This window comes from Theobroma cacao, chromosome 9 (genome assembly GCF_000208745.1).
Source record: "Theobroma cacao cultivar B97-61/B2 chromosome 9, Criollo_cocoa_genome_V2, whole genome shotgun sequence".
NCBI classification, from domain to species: domain Eukaryota; kingdom Viridiplantae; phylum Streptophyta; class Magnoliopsida; order Malvales; family Malvaceae; genus Theobroma; species Theobroma cacao.
In genome coordinates this window covers 2,436,392-2,451,690 of record NC_030858.1, presented here as the reverse complement: position 1 = coordinate 2,451,690, position 15,299 = coordinate 2,436,392, and the positions used below count along the sequence as shown (strand labels likewise).

At 34.8% G+C, this 15,299-nt stretch overlaps 2 protein-coding genes across 4 annotated transcripts; one reads left to right on the top strand and one right to left on the bottom strand.

Annotated features, from left to right (window-relative positions):
- Positions 270–5,728, bottom strand: LOC18588008. Of its 2 annotated transcripts, none has more exons than XM_007012129.2 (12): positions 5,264–5,728; positions 4,863–5,114; positions 4,688–4,783; positions 4,048–4,216; positions 3,805–3,888; positions 3,626–3,726; positions 3,362–3,454; positions 2,784–2,855; positions 1,967–2,086; positions 1,819–1,869; positions 1,077–1,265; positions 270–753 (listed from the first exon to the last, which is right to left on the bottom strand). In XM_007012129.2, the coding sequence occupies exons 1-12, from the start codon at positions 5,657–5,659 to the stop codon at positions 586–588; spliced, it is 1,791 nt and encodes a 596-aa protein (XP_007012191.2). In that variant the 5' UTR covers positions 5,660–5,728; the 3' UTR covers positions 270–585. The 2 variants fall into 2 exon arrangements, with proteins under 2 accessions (XP_007012191.2, XP_007012194.2); XM_007012132.2 differs by having other exon boundaries at positions 3,805–3,873.
- Positions 8,926–15,258, top strand: LOC18588007 (nuclear poly(A) polymerase 4). Of its 2 annotated transcripts, XM_007012121.2 has the most exons (13): positions 8,926–9,591; positions 9,671–9,748; positions 10,116–10,223; positions 10,668–10,730; positions 10,826–10,987; positions 11,785–11,898; positions 11,976–12,038; positions 12,126–12,455; positions 12,544–12,708; positions 12,847–13,869; positions 13,970–14,065; positions 14,626–14,702; positions 14,786–15,258. In XM_007012121.2, exons 1-13 carry the CDS (start codon positions 9,460–9,462, stop codon positions 14,811–14,813), a joined length of 2,439 nt encoding a protein of 812 aa, XP_007012183.2. In that variant the 5' UTR covers positions 8,926–9,459; the 3' UTR covers positions 14,814–15,258. The 2 variants fall into 2 exon arrangements, with proteins under 2 accessions (XP_007012183.2, XP_007012182.2); XM_007012120.2 differs by having other exon boundaries at positions 14,626–15,258.

Below are 15,299 nucleotides of genomic sequence, written 5' to 3'. Positions count from 1 at the left end.
GTTGATTCCACTTATGCATAGCAAAAAGGTTTGGCCCTTTAACATATTCTTGAAAAAATAAAAAGATCGGAGATGGTTAAAGTATTAACAAAGCGATCGTGAGCAGGGCACACTGCTTGCACCACCACCTTTCAATATCCAGAAGGCTGTTTATTTTTGCTATCATATAATGGCAAATGTAACAAAATTACAGATGGAAAAAATTGTACTAAAAATTGCAATAAAAGTAATAGAAAGGAAGGGAGGAGGAAAAGGTGAGGTCCGTTAGAAACATAGAATGGAGTTAGCTCAGGTGAAATCATTAATTAGCCTGGATAAATTACCATATATTCTTTAAACAGGTACCATGGGAGGAGCAAATGCATAACATCTTGTGTCAGTAAAGAATAAAAGCATTTGCTGTATACAAAAGAAACACGAATTTCAAATAATTGGGGTTCCCCATCCAAAAGGGAAAAAATAAATTATGGGGGAAAGGAGACAAATTCATCTCCAATTATATCAGGATGACCGAAATGATCCATGGAAAGAGCAAAAATACCCCATTCCGGATATTGTACCATGTCTTATGCGTGAATTAAGTCTTCAGAATGCATACCGGTAGATGGCGTCAGCTACACCATCTTCATCATTGCTAGGGCCAATTACATCAGCCACACTTTTTGTTTTTTCTGTTCCATTACTGAGAGCAATTCCTAGAGATGCCAACTCAAGCATTTCCACGTCATTTTCCCCATCACCAATGGCCATTGTCTAGGGCCAAACAGAAAAGAAAACCATGATTAGATTATTAAGGTCAAATATAGGCATGTTTTTACAATACATTTAAGCTTCTAAAAACATAGTTCAGTTAGTATCATGAGAGTTCAACTTTTATCGTTGTAAAGTAGTAGTAATTGAACAATGTAGCAGCTACTTCTCCAGTCATCTACAGCGTAAATGCTGGATTTGCTGTGTTAAAATGCAAAATCAACTAGAAAAAGATGCTAGTTTCACCTTATCCAAGCAAATTCAGTGGATGGGAAAAGAGAAACAGAGAAGAGAAGAAAGGAGATAGGAGAACATATTGGATGTACCTCCTTTGTGTTGACACCCAAATGATCAAGTAGCATTTTTACTCCACTCCCCTTTGAAGTCCCAAGGGGAACGATTTCAAGCATGTCTGGTACAGCTTGGACAACACTAGCACGATCTCTTGTTGCTTCTGACCAGTATGGACGCAAATTGGTTGATATTCCCTCAGGAGTGTCGAAAAATATCAGCTTCTGCAAATCCAGAAAACGTGCATTAATGATAAGGATCATATTCAACAAAATCCACAGTATCTATTAGGTTGAATTCTATAACAGAAATTGAGTCAAATTGATTGCAAGTTATTAATGGCATTTAAAACAGAAGTCTTCAAGCACCTTAGGCTTTTCATTCTCGAAAAGTAGTTTTATGTCAACAGATATACAATGTACATGCATCTATATTAGAATTACAGAAGCTATGGGCAATGACTACCACTGTTTCTAAAAGCATTTGGGATTTAAAATGGAATAAAAGCGAAAGATGGGAACTGCATTTTGGTAGGAAGAATGAAAATATCATTCACTCATGCCAGGACTTCTCAAAGCATATTAAAGATTGTGGTCATTGAGCAAACAACCAGATTTACTAAAATGAATAATAATTAAAAAACGAAACAATCACCATAGCTCCTTTTTTTCTCTTATCACAAACAAGATGTTTGAGACCTGGCGGATAAAGGATATACTCCTAGGACTTTCTACCTATGCTTGAAGCATGAACAAGAGATTAAATCTCTGCCTGTACCTGTATGTCAGCAGCAGCTACCAGATGCTCAACTGATGGCATGATCTCTGCCTGTAAAAATTCTTATGTGAATTATATCAGAAAAGTTCCCTTGATCAACAAACAAAACGTATTGATATGAGAGAATGGTATATAAAATATAATGCACCTTTGGCTCATGATATACAGTATGCAGTGTGTCAACAAGAGCGTGATCAAATAGGGTTAAACAGCGATCCTCACAAAATGCAATAAGTGGAACCTTGTGCTCTAGAGAGTAACGGCCTGCCTGCAAAATTTAATAACTTTTGAATTGTGATACAAAGCAATAAATATAAATTCTTTTAAAAGATCTTCATGGCTAATCAGGGCATCAAGCTTTTAGCATCTTGATTCCTTTTTTTTTCATTCACCTGGTCCATATGATATCTGACACAAGACAGACACCCAAAAATGTCTCTGATAATTCCTAGGAAGACTACTACTTAGGTCACTAGACGAATAATGGCTAAAGTATCCTTTCCTTTTCTCCCTTTGGAGAATGGCAGGACAGGAGAGAGGAGTTAGAATATCCTTTTTCAAAAATTAGGCAATGAATACTATTAAATGAAATCCCATCTAGATAGTAACAAGCATGAATCGCAGCCTCTGGCAAAAAAATGTTCAAATTCATAAGAAATAAAGGCAGACTTCAGATGACAATTACCTGTAACAAGCACACTTAGCTTAAATAAACTGCTATCTGCTCAAACAAAATACAGTTCATATAACATTATAATGTGAGAGAATTTTTCCTGATAAATGTTTACACATAGACTCAAAAGCAAAAGCCAGTTTTTAAACTAGACCTACTCTCAAATGAGAATGAAAACTTACCATGCAGATTGCAGAAAAATGTTCAATGCTTGCAACTAGCCCTTTTAACAGGACAAGGGGACAAAACCACAATCCAAATTATTTTATGTTCAAGCAAAAGAGATATTTACCTCTCTGCAAACATTTGGATCTAAATTCCTTCTAAAAATTTCCCGACCTTTTATACCATAAACAAGCAATCCCTGCAAGAAGGAATAAGAAAGCAATTGAGTCAACAGATGGTAATAAAATAAACTGCAATAGATTTTCAAATTTCAAGCATACGAAAGTATGTGGAGAATCAAAATTTTGCATTGTGTTCTAAAGGATTCATTGAGAATGCACTAGAGAGATTCTAGTCATGGGATAAATATGTGAACTAAGAAGTTTACCACACGAGCTTCAATATAAATTCTTTGTAAGTCATTCCACAGTTTATCTGACATGATATGTATGCAATATACCTTTATGAAAGGAAAAATATATTCATTGAGAGAAGAGAAAGGAAAACAAAAGAGAAAGCAAGAAAAGCATAAGAAAGGATTAAAGCAGTATGTGAGTCCAACAATGTCCTTTAAGAAGTGGTTTGCTTCAATTTTTCAGCCAAGCATCTTTATGCAGAAATAGATGTATGAGTTCCCATGTCACTATTCAGTTGAAACAGATGCAAAATGCTAACTGCCAGCAAGGACAAAGGAGAAAGAAAAACCTGTAAGAAAACCCCAGGAGAGTGCTCTGAAAGGATGCCGTCTTTGCCAGCTAAATCAACCATCTGCAGAACACTTATTGCAGAAGGACGTGCCTGACAAGTATCAAACGAAGAACTGGTAATGAAACCTTCATCTAGCAAGCAAAATGCCAAATGGAAGAGAATGAAAAAGAATGCTAACTATAAAATCCAGGTTAGAAGTATGAAAAATATCCCGATAGTCAATAAATCTGAATGAGAACAAAAAGTTCCCTCTGTTCTTACCTTTCCTGTGGCTATCACAATTTTTACACCTCTTGATGATGCCTCTTTTAAAGCTCTTGCATTGGTCAATGAAACTTGACTTCTACTGTTCAGCAGTGTACCTATCATTAAAGTTACAAAAGGATTAAATATGGTACCGGATATAAGAAGCACTTGAATTACAGAGGGAATAATCTCACCATCCATATCACAGAAGATGTACTTGAACTTTGGTTTGTAAAATCGAAGACTACCTTCTTTCTTCCTGTCTTTTGACATATTATCTGTAAGATTATCTCACTTAAGATTATATATCATGATATATTGTTTAGCTTCAAAATCACTAAAGGATATGCACATAAAAAAAAATATAAGTTTTGCAGGGTAAGAAATAAGAATTTAAAGGGTCCAATTACTAATAAACAGACAAAATATGATAGTACCATTTGAATTTTCCATATGAAGATTTTCAGCATCATATGCACTCTGTATTAATCCTTTTCCCTTCCATCCAAGACTCTTCAAAAGAAATTCCTCCTCCTTCTCCATTTCTTGTTCAGCGTCCTCACTGATTTCATGATCAAAACCCAACAGGTGCAGCAACCCATGAACCTTCAAAGAGGATAAAAAAAATTAAGTTGGAGTCACTACAACATCAGGTTTTTTTATTTCCTAATCCTAACTTCTTTAGAAGCTGAATACAGTACAAAGGCTGCTTCAATCTGCCCATTGCTTCCTTAGTTTTATTTTTTTCACACCTCTTATGAAATTGAAACCTAGGTATCAATTGTACCTCAAACACTTAGTTGCCAACCCACAAATTTGCCTTTTTGGGTTTTCGCATAAACAGGTGAATCTAAAAAATTCCTTTCTGAGTGTGTATTGTGTGTTACCTTCTAAATAAAAGATTTGATTTCTTGAAATTCCATTCATACCATTATTATTTAAGCTCTATTGCAGTTGTATTATCGACAAAAGTTTATCTGCCCATTCTTTCTATCAATGTATGATGTTATAGAGTAAATATCATGACTCTCCAGTCTCAAGCAAATAAATGGAGAAAGTTCATATTGCTAAACCAACCATAAGGATTCGTATTTCATCAATAAGAGTGTGCCCTCTTTCTTCTGCTTGCCTTGCAGCGGTCTCAACAGAAATTACAATATCACCCAACATAAGCTGCAAAGAAAAAAAGACATGTCAATGGCTTTCATTTACAAGTTACACAAACATTTCAGTCAACACATATTCTACTTACAATAGGAAGCTTAAGTTCAGGAACATGTTCTGACATGGAAAGGACATCGGTAGCATGGTCTTCGTCCCTCCATTCCTTATTTAGTTTTCGGATGAACTCATCGTTGCAAAGGAGTACAGACAATTCTACGCTCTCGAAACCGCCAAAATCTTGAATAACAGTATCTCTTGTTTTGTAATTTGTATCTTTCAAACGATCAAAAGCTAACTTCATCGCCGTTGGCACATTGAGACGAAGTAACTCCGCAATGCTCTGCAAAATGTATGATAAACCAAAGAGGAAAATTACATAATCGGAATTGCCTATGCATTTTCTTTTCTTTTATTTTCTCGAGAATCAAACGGAAAATAAGTTAATCCTGCATTTTTTTGAAAAGTTAATGTAAGATAAAATATAATTACCAAAATTTCAGGATCATCAGGCAACTCTTCTTCAATGCAAATACTAACACTGAGCTCCAACTGCTTCTCTCTACTCTTCGCTGGCCGTCTTCTCACCTTCCGATAATTTCTATTCAAAGCCGAAACGATTCGCGTAGGCCTCCAAAGCCGCCTCCCATCTTCTCGGCAGAGAGCGTGAAATCTCCTACCGAAGAGGGGAGATTTCGATAACGAAGGGACATCGAAACGAGCCGTGTAGCGAATGGGAGATAGATTGGAAGGAGAGCGGGAGATGGAGAAGGTGGTTAGGGAGCGTTCAAGAGAGAAAGTGGTAGGGGCGCGTGAAATAGCAGACGTCATTCCTGAGGAGAGAGTAGGGTGGAGGGAACGGGGGAGAAAGGAGAGGCGAGGGAGCATTGGAGTCTCCTTTCTCGTGTTAGCTAATAGTGCGACTCTGCGAGGTTGTTAAGCCTGCGTTAACCGAAATGGTTAAAACCGAGACGAAATAACCAAAAGGTTATTAAAATTTTGCAGATATTTATTCCAAGATCTTGTTTAGGTTCGTTTAATCCCAGAAAACTACTGTTGACCGCTGACCGCTGAGGCAGCTCGCTCAGCATATGCGATGCTGATGTGCGTTATTCGATTTTTCTTATCATGCCAAGGAAACATAAACCTTGGAATATATCAGTATTATTACTGGAAACAAAAGTATACAGAAATAACGATGTTTTTTTAACTTCAAATTTATCTAAGTATTAAAAGTGTTTGTGGGCAAAACAATTATTCAATGATGATGTTATCTTATCAAAGATAAAAAAAAATAAAGCCTCTACTTTTTCTTAATTATTGGAAACAAGTATTTCATCAAAAAAGTGTTTAAGATGATACATTTAAATTTTATTTTCCTTTCGAGCTGTAGAGTGAGTATACAATCACAGATATAAGATTATTTACTAAATTGAATAGTGTTTGTTGATATAGTAGAATTTATGAAATTATTAATTTTTTTAAATATTAAGTTGATAAGATATTCAACATTCACGTTTAATTTGATGTAAAATTAAATTAAATTTTTTTATTTTTTTAAAGCACCTGACATGATATTCTCCCCTTTCTTTGAAGCATTTGACTGTTGGCATGACATCACCTCTCACTCAATCTAACAGCCCTACTTATCTATGCTTTGAAGGTATTTGGTTTGGGTTGAATTTTAAGTCAAGTCCGTTCTGCTATTATTTTGTCACGAAACTACTGTTTTTTCTCAAAAAGTAAACTTAATTGAGTATGAAACATTCACGTTTAAAAGTTTTTCAAAATTTTTTATTCACTTCATCTAAAATTGAAATTTTTTTGTCTACTTTTTTTAAAGTGTTTGAAGTTGTTTTATGAATATATAAATTTAAATATATTTATAGAAATTACTATACTTTTATGTGTTTGATAAAACAATTTATAAAGTTATACCAGGGTTTGCACCTAACAAAAGAAAGTTGTACTCAGTATTAATGATTTTATCCCATGTCTCAACCTGGTGTTAAGCCCTTTACCAAGTAAAAGAAAGTTGTTGGACCAGCCGGCCAAGTCCAGGCGTCTTGCTTAAAGTTTGAAACCCAAGTCTACTTACAGATCATATGAATTTTATATGATGGATTGATAAAGTATTAGTAGTATTATATTACGTACATATAATATGAAATATAATTCCTATTAATTAATAACATAACATACTTTATTTATATCATTTTCGATTTTCACCCCTCATTTTTTTTTCATTTCAAGTCTCAATTTTTTTGCCTACTACGCTTTTGTGATTTACGATTAAAATACAAATTAAAGTTGGTTCATCCTCCCGATAAAACAAAAAAGGTTGGTCATAAGCAAGAGTAAAGAAGCAAATAGGCTAAAGTTAAGTACTGTTAATATACAAAGTAAGCTTTAAGCCTCAAATGTTGTGCCTTGTTAGCATATTCAAGATTAATGGTTCAAACTATTTAAACAAAAGATTTAATGGTTTCGAATCAACCCTCCCCTTTAATCTTCCTCCCAGATTTAAAAACATGCGATTAATTGTCATTTTTTAAACAACAAGTCAAATAAAGATTAACAAATATAAGAATATAAATTTGAAATAATATGGAGAAAATTTGTATAAAATGTACTAGATAAATTTTTTTTTTTTGATTTTAATTCTTTTATATTAATATACTGTGATTTATTTGTTTTTTTAATTAGCATCAACGTGATTAAGTTATATGCTCACAAGAAATTACTTTCTTAATTTCATTACTAAATTATCAAAATATTTTCATTTCAAAAGTTATCATATTTGTTTACATTAAAAGTATTTTCATAATTTTGACATAATATTAAAAAAAGTTTTTAAATTATTTAAAAAAATTCAAATAAGCCACTATTTTTTATTATGTTAAACTCTTATACTTTAATTTTAAGTTAAATAAATATTTATAGTTAATAATTAATTAATTTTTATTAATTAAAATATCACTTGTTTTTTTAAATTACATGATACTACACGTAATATACTAACATATTATATTAGATGGTAACATGTAATGTTAATGTGGAATGACGACAATGTCAATATGACATTTTCACTCTCTGCATTCACGTCACATGAGTATAAAATGACAAGTGAAATTTGATTAGTGAAAATTAATCAATCATTAATTATAATAATTTATTTAATTCATGATGAAAATATAAATACTTGATTAAAAGTAATAAAAAATAAAAAAAGTATTTAAAAATTTTTAAATAATTCCAAAATTTTTTCAAACATTATGTTGATCACATAATCTTTATAAAAACTAAATATTTAAAACGTTTCAAATTTTAAAATATTAGACAAATCTCTAAAAAAAAGGATTTTGCTAATAATTATCATCAAAACACGTAACATTACCATTTAAAATAAAAAAATTATCAAATGTACTTAATTGTTGCTTTAACGCTCGATATCAAATCTTAACAAGAATAAGACATGGCTTGACCACCAATTCGTGAAGCATCCTTACCTTCTACCATAATAAACCTGTAACTTAAAATTTTTTTTTCTATTAATTAAGGGTAAAAATCCATCAAAAAAAGGAACAAAAATAGACAAAAAAAAATTGAAGGAAAAACAGCCTTCCATGGTAAAATAATACAAAGTCAATAAATGCATTGACTTTAGTACTTTACAAGACCATAAAGACAACGGATTGGACAGACGGAATGGCTGATAAAATCATAATATTGGTGAGGGATTTTATGGAAAGGAAAATCCTAATCTTATTACCTACCTTTTCTTTAGTGGTCGAGAATAATTAAAAGAAGATTCATATGAAAGAATTTTGGAGCACCGACCCGCCATTTTCCTGTTCTGAACCAAACAAAGCTCTCTTTTTTTGGGGCACCAGATTTTTTTTGACATGTGCTCTTGACTTTTTAATCTCTTTAACCCGAAAATCAGCTAGAATTCAAGAAGCAAAGAATTTATGCATATGCCAAATTTTTCTCCTTGGGTCGGTCACATTGAAGTTTCGCTTTGAAGCTGCTGAGAAAAAGAAAAGCGCGTGCCACAGTGTACTTGCTAATGTAATTTATTCCCACTTCCGGTTCACATCTGCATCTGTCCATAAAATAATCAAAATAAATCTCATAAATTCAATAATTAATTATTTAGTCAGGCATCTAAACCAAAAAAAAAAAAGAAACCCTACCGAACGTTCCCTTAGCCAACCGAAACGGCGAAACCCTTTCGCCACTCTTTCATCCTCTCTTCTCTTCTCTTTCTCGATCTTTCCTCCCTTCCTCCTTCTCTCTCGTCTTTGCGCACTGTTCTTCAAAATCGAGTTTAGATCCGTGTCTCTTTTGCTTGAAATTCCGTGTTTTATCTTCTTCGTTTGAATCTACCGAACAGTTTTTGTCCCTTTCAGCGAATTAGGGTTTCGATCTGTTTTCCGTTTTTGTTCTCCTTTTTGTTTGCTCAAAATTGAAAAAAAAAAAAGAAAAAGTTTCTTTATTTTTTTTTCATTTTTTCCGTTTTCCCGGATTTCTCTCGTGATTTTTGTTCTAATCCAAATTTGATCACTTATGATTTGCTAAATCGGTTTGTTCCTTGTCACGGTTGCTTGCATTTGTTCTGACTTCCGGTTAAATTCAAGCTTGCGTATCTTTGGGGTCGTTTTTTGGTTGTTTTATTGCTGAAACCGATGGATACTCGGAGCCCTAACGGATCTTCGCCGCAGCAATCACAGTCTCTGAAGAAATACGGAATCACGAAACCGATATCCCTCGCTGGGCCAAGTGAGGCTGATGTTCAACGGAATACGGAATTAGAGAAGGTAATGTTAGTCTTTTTTTCTTAAGGATAGCATATTTTCAATGATGTTTAATTCACGATTTTTTTTCTTTTGTCTGTAGTTTTTGATAGAGTCAGGGCTTTACGAGAGCAAAGAAGAAGCTGTGAAAAGAGAGGAGGTTCTCGGGCATATCAATGAGGTACTAAACGAATTATCGAGTTTCTCTGCTTTGTCCCGTTTCCATTCAATGAAGAAAAATGTGAATAGTTGTTGGTAGATTGCGTTTTTGGGGCTATTGGTTCATTTGTCGTACACTTAGGTGGAAACGTGAGTTCATTTGAACCTAGTTGGCTTGCATGTTATGGTGATTGCATTGTGATATAAATCTTGAATTTCTATTAATTTATACATATTTTTTTAAAGAATTTAGATGTGAAAGAGTGAACTAATTATCAAGGAGAAATGCACTCCAGTAAGCTTTGGCATGTTCATATGTCTGCATAAGGCGTTCTATCAAACTTAATTTTTATGTGCAAATGTTTGTGACAATATTATGTTTCTTGTAGATTGTAAAAAGTTGGGTAAAGCAATTAACTCGTCAAAGGGGCTACACGGATCAGATGGTGGAGGAAGCAAATGCTGTCATTTTCACTTTTGGGTCTTACTGTTTAGGGGTAAGTATTAATTCTTAATTCCTATATATTAACAGCTATTTCATTAACTTTTGTTCTAATTTTTGCAATCATAGAAAATTGGTTTGAAATTTTGCATACTCGATTAGCCTGTTATGGCAGGATTTCTGAATTTGAGAAGAAAAAGCCTGTGGATATAAATTTCTCTAGGTTTGCAAAAGAAAAATGTAACCTTTATAAATGTCATTTGGTATTTGGTCATTGATGAAAATCTAGCTGTCATACTTTGGTTTCATTGTGCCTTATTTTGGTGAAAACTTTTAAGTTCTTTTGGAGGGCATGTGCTTTGTCTGTTGCTGTGCCTTTGATGTTAATTTTGTTTAGTGTGTTCTGTTTATCTTTCTTTTTTTTTTTTTTTTTCTGTTTCACAAGTAAACTGGATATCTTAGATTTTGGATGATAAGCAGCAAGTCACTATTTTGACAGGTGCATGGACCTGGGGCTGACATAGACACTTTGTGTATTGGGCCATCTTATGTGAACCGAGAGGTGCCTTTATTATGGCTACTTATTTTGTTTATTTTCAGTTATGTTGGTTTTGATTTAGTTTAAGTTTTACTAATGTTGAATTTGAGTTTCTCCAGGAAGATTTCTTCATCATTTTGCATGATATATTGGCTGAAATGGAAGAGGTCACTGAACTTCAACCGGTTCCAGATGCTCATGTCCCTGTAATGAAATTTAAGTTTCAAGGGATATCAATTGATCTTCTTTATGCAAGTATATCTCTTTTGGTTGTTCCAGATGTAAGTTTTTAGTCCTTTTGAGCAGTTTTTGGATCTAACACTCTTCTCAACTCCACTGCATCGCTTGTACTCAAGCGAAGACCAAGAATGATTTCCTTTACATACCACAGGATGTCGCAAGCTATTCTACGATAAATATATCTGTCTGTCTCTCCTTTTTTTTTCTTGATATGTTGTCAACTAGACCTTATAATGTTCTTGTTTTATACTAACTAGTAACTACTAACTAGTGTCTTTTTTATTTTTCTGTTATTCTTTTGTATAAAATATCTTGTTTTTCTTCTTCAGCAATGGTCAAAATCATTTTCACCTCTGACTTTTGGCAATTCATTGATGCATCCTAACGTATGAGTTTTTTTAGTAGTCCCTTTGATTAGATCTTTCCTAAAGAGTTTTTTTTTTTGAAATTTTCATAAAGAGTTTTAATACACAAAAGGGACACTTTTGGCTTTTTAAATGGAAAAAAGAAAAGAAAAGGCATATTTAAATGATTTTGTAGGGGTCAAAATGAATTAGTTGGAGGGGTCTTGGAATATTTACCTGAATTTCTGTTTGACACGTGAAATGATACCACTGCCGAAAGGACTGGCCAAAATAGAATTTTCATTATATAGTTTTATGAAAAGAGTTCCTGTGGTGTATGTATTTATGTGATAAAAGTGTAAAATTTTCAGTGTATTATCTGGTTCCTATGATGTATATATGTATATCATTAAAGTGTAAAATTTGCAGCAAGATGTCTAGAAAATGCAGTGCTGTCTTGTTGATATCTATGCTGTTTTTGAACTAATCAACAGAACCTTGATATCTCACATGGGTCTGTGCTGCATAATGTTGATGAGCAAACTGTTCGAAGTCTTAATGGGTGCAGGGTTGCTGATCAAATCCTTAAACTCGTTCCAAATGTTGAGGTGAGTATTGTGTATGACTACCCACACTTGTTTTGTTTTTGCATTTTTCAGTCTTCTAATCCATTGTATAATTCTAGCACTTCCGCATGACGCTTAGATGTTTGAAGTTCTGGGCCAAAAGGCGTGGTGTTTATTCCAATGTAAGACTGGTGTTTATTGGTTTCCTTTTCATTGGCTTCTTTGCTTTCATTTCATGTTCTTAATTTTTTGTATCTACTTGTTAATAGGTTACTGGATTCCTAGGTGGTGTGAATTGGGCGCTTCTGGTTGCACGGGTGTGCCAGCTGTATCCCAATGCAATACCTAGTATGCTGGTTTCTCGATTTTTTAGAGTATATACTCAGTGGAGATGGCCAAACCCTGTTATGTTGTGTTCAATAGAAGAGGATGAACTTGGCTTTCCCGTTTGGGATCCTCGAAAGAATCCTCGGGACCGGTTTCATCATATGCCAATAATAACTCCTGCATACCCTTGCATGAATTCTAGTTACAATGTCTCTATAAGTACTCTTCGCGTAATGATGGAACAGTTCCAATGTGGTAATAGAATATGTGAGGTGAGAGGACACTTGGTTATTTTATCACTTCTAGCTGCCTACATTGAACTATTGATACCTTATCGAAGTAAATTTTGTCTTCATGTAGGAGATTGAGCTGAATAAATCTCAATGGAGTGCTTTGTTTGAACCTTATCTTTTCTTTGAGGCATATAAAAACTATCTACAAGTTGACATAGTTTCAGCAGAAGCTGATGATTTGCTGGCATGGAAAGGCTGGGTGGAGTCACGACTTAGACAGCTTACCTTGAAGGTAAACATCAACTTTTCTGTTTGAGGAGTATCTATTGAGCTTTGAGCCATTTTAGCTTATTTTATCATTATGAGGACTTTTAAGATGATGGTTCAGTACATTGAGTAGCTTTCCTCTTTCTTTCATGTCACTCCACAGATAGAGCGGGACACAAATGGGATGTTGCAGTGCCATCCTTACCCAAATGAGTATGTAGATACGTCCAAGCAATTCCCACATTGTGCTTTCTTCATGGGCTTGCAGAGGAAAGAGGGAGTGAGTGGTCAAGAAGGTCAACAATTTGACATACGTGGGACAGTTGATGAGTTCAGACAGGAGATAAGCATGTACATGTATTGGAAACCAGGAATGGATATTTATGTTTCTCATGTTCGTAGGAGGCAGCTCCCTGCCTTTGTTTTCCCTGATGGATATAAACGGCCTCGATCATCGAGGCATCCTGGCCAGCAGACTGGGAAAATTTGTGAAGATATTACAAGGTCCCAGTCAGGGTCTGTAGAAAGACAAATTAAGAGAAAACATGAAGATGAAGCATTGGATGAAAAAATGGACAAACCAGATAAGCGGTCCTCAATTAGCCCCCAGCGGCTGGAGTCTGTTTCACCCGAAAGTAGTGCAAGTAGGTCTGGTGGAACATCTCATATTAGCGATGGTCAAGTGGTTACACTAGAGCGCCCAACAACTTGGGATGTTGATAGCAATTCTGTGCTTAGGCAGTCTAGTGGGCTGTTGGACAGTGAAAAAAGAAATGTGGGGATTAGCATCCAGCAGGCTAGAACTGTTGATCAAGGGTCCCTCACCTTAAGTGGGCAGACTTCTTTAGATGTTGTACATAATCTGTCTGTAGTTAGAAATGTAGAGTCAGCTGAACAGATGGGGGAACCTTTTCTAAGGCAAGAGTCGCATTCTCCATGTGAAGTTCCTGATTCTGAATTGAGGGAAACGTGCAAGACTGGAGTGAATCAAGAGAAAACTGGGGATTTAGGATCAGCTTACATGAATGATGCAGAGACTGGATCTTCTAGGAGAATTTTAAACTGGAAAGGAGGTGGCGTTGGGGTTGATCAAGAGGTAGTCAAACCATGTAATCAAACAGCAGTAGTAGAAATTGCTGAAAGTGTATTTGGGTCAAGTTCCAATGCGCAGAACCTCAATTGCGAGGTGAGTTTCTCTGTTTGAGGTATTTGGGTTAAAGATTGTAGCGGATGGCAATGAGAATACTGGAAGTTCTGGAGATAGTGAGAGTCAGGGATCTTTGCAGGGTGTTGTCTGCAGTGCAGATTTGGATTCACTTCTGGAAAATGGACATCTAAATGCAAATGGTGTTTTCCAAAACAGCTTGTCTGAAGAATTAAAGGTTTCAAATCTAACTTTTGGACATTAATTAATTAATATTTTCTTATCTTTTACTTTCTTATCTCAAAATAAAGTAGAAGCGATTCTCTTACATTTTTGTTTCTTTTCCTTTTCTATATCGTTGGGCCATTGTGCCTGTCAATTCTCATTCTTATACTTTATTTTTAAGAAATAAGCATTTGAGCACATAAATGGTCATGACCTAGTCTGTGATGGTGTGGGAACAAAATCTTTGTATCTGATGACTTTGAGGATCTTGTGACTTGTGTTCTTTTTTAGGAAATCTTTCAGAATTTTACATGTAATCTTGCAAGTGTCTTCCTTAATTATTTTTATCATGTTAATTTTTTACACCCAGCCGATGTCCTAACTGGTGCATATGTGGTGGCAGGTCCTGCACCACCATCATACGTGCTATGTTTCCAGTAACTGTGCTTAAGACTCTTGACTCTGTTTTGTGTCTAAGGCTCAGATACATGATCTTCCCTCTTATTTCTTATGTTGTTCTTGACAATTTTTGGGGACCTAACTTGCCTTTTTAACCTCTGTTTTTTTGTATAGCCAAATATCGCACTTGGAAAGGTTGTAAATTCTCAAGATGGAGCTAGGTCAGAAACTTTGCAGAAGCCAGTGATGAGGCATGTGTTTTTGGAACTTCTGTTTTGTTTATGCAAATTATGATCTCTTTATGCTGTTCTTTTTGGTTTTTGATTATTTTTAGCAGGTTGAGTTTGAAGTCTATGGCATAATGTGTTGTAGATGATGCATTTGGAGAATCTTTCTTACCAAAGGGGTAGGGCCAGCACCTCGGTAAGTGTCACATTAATTGCTGGCTTTCATTATGATTTTACAGGTATGAACCTGGGTGTGACTGGATTGGGAGCATATTTGGCCATGTGGTGGAGAGTTGGGTTGTTTGGCTCATACTATTAAGTGTGTTGTGCTGTGTGTGGTTTTAGCTGAGGGGCCAAGAAGCTATTGAAGTGTGCTGGTGCTTTAAAGACTGCTATCTCATTTTTTGCCACTGAGTGTTGTGGCATGCTTCTTGCCTCAGTTTATGGATGAGTCATTCTTAATTGAGAAAATTGTAAATAAACAAAGGGGTGGTGTTGTATCATTAGATCTTTGTAACCTTATGTAATCCTTTGTACATTTCCACTAATACAGTTTATCAATGCTTTTTAATTAGTTAAATCATCTCTTTCTCTCTCTCTCTCTCTCTCTCTCTGTCTCCA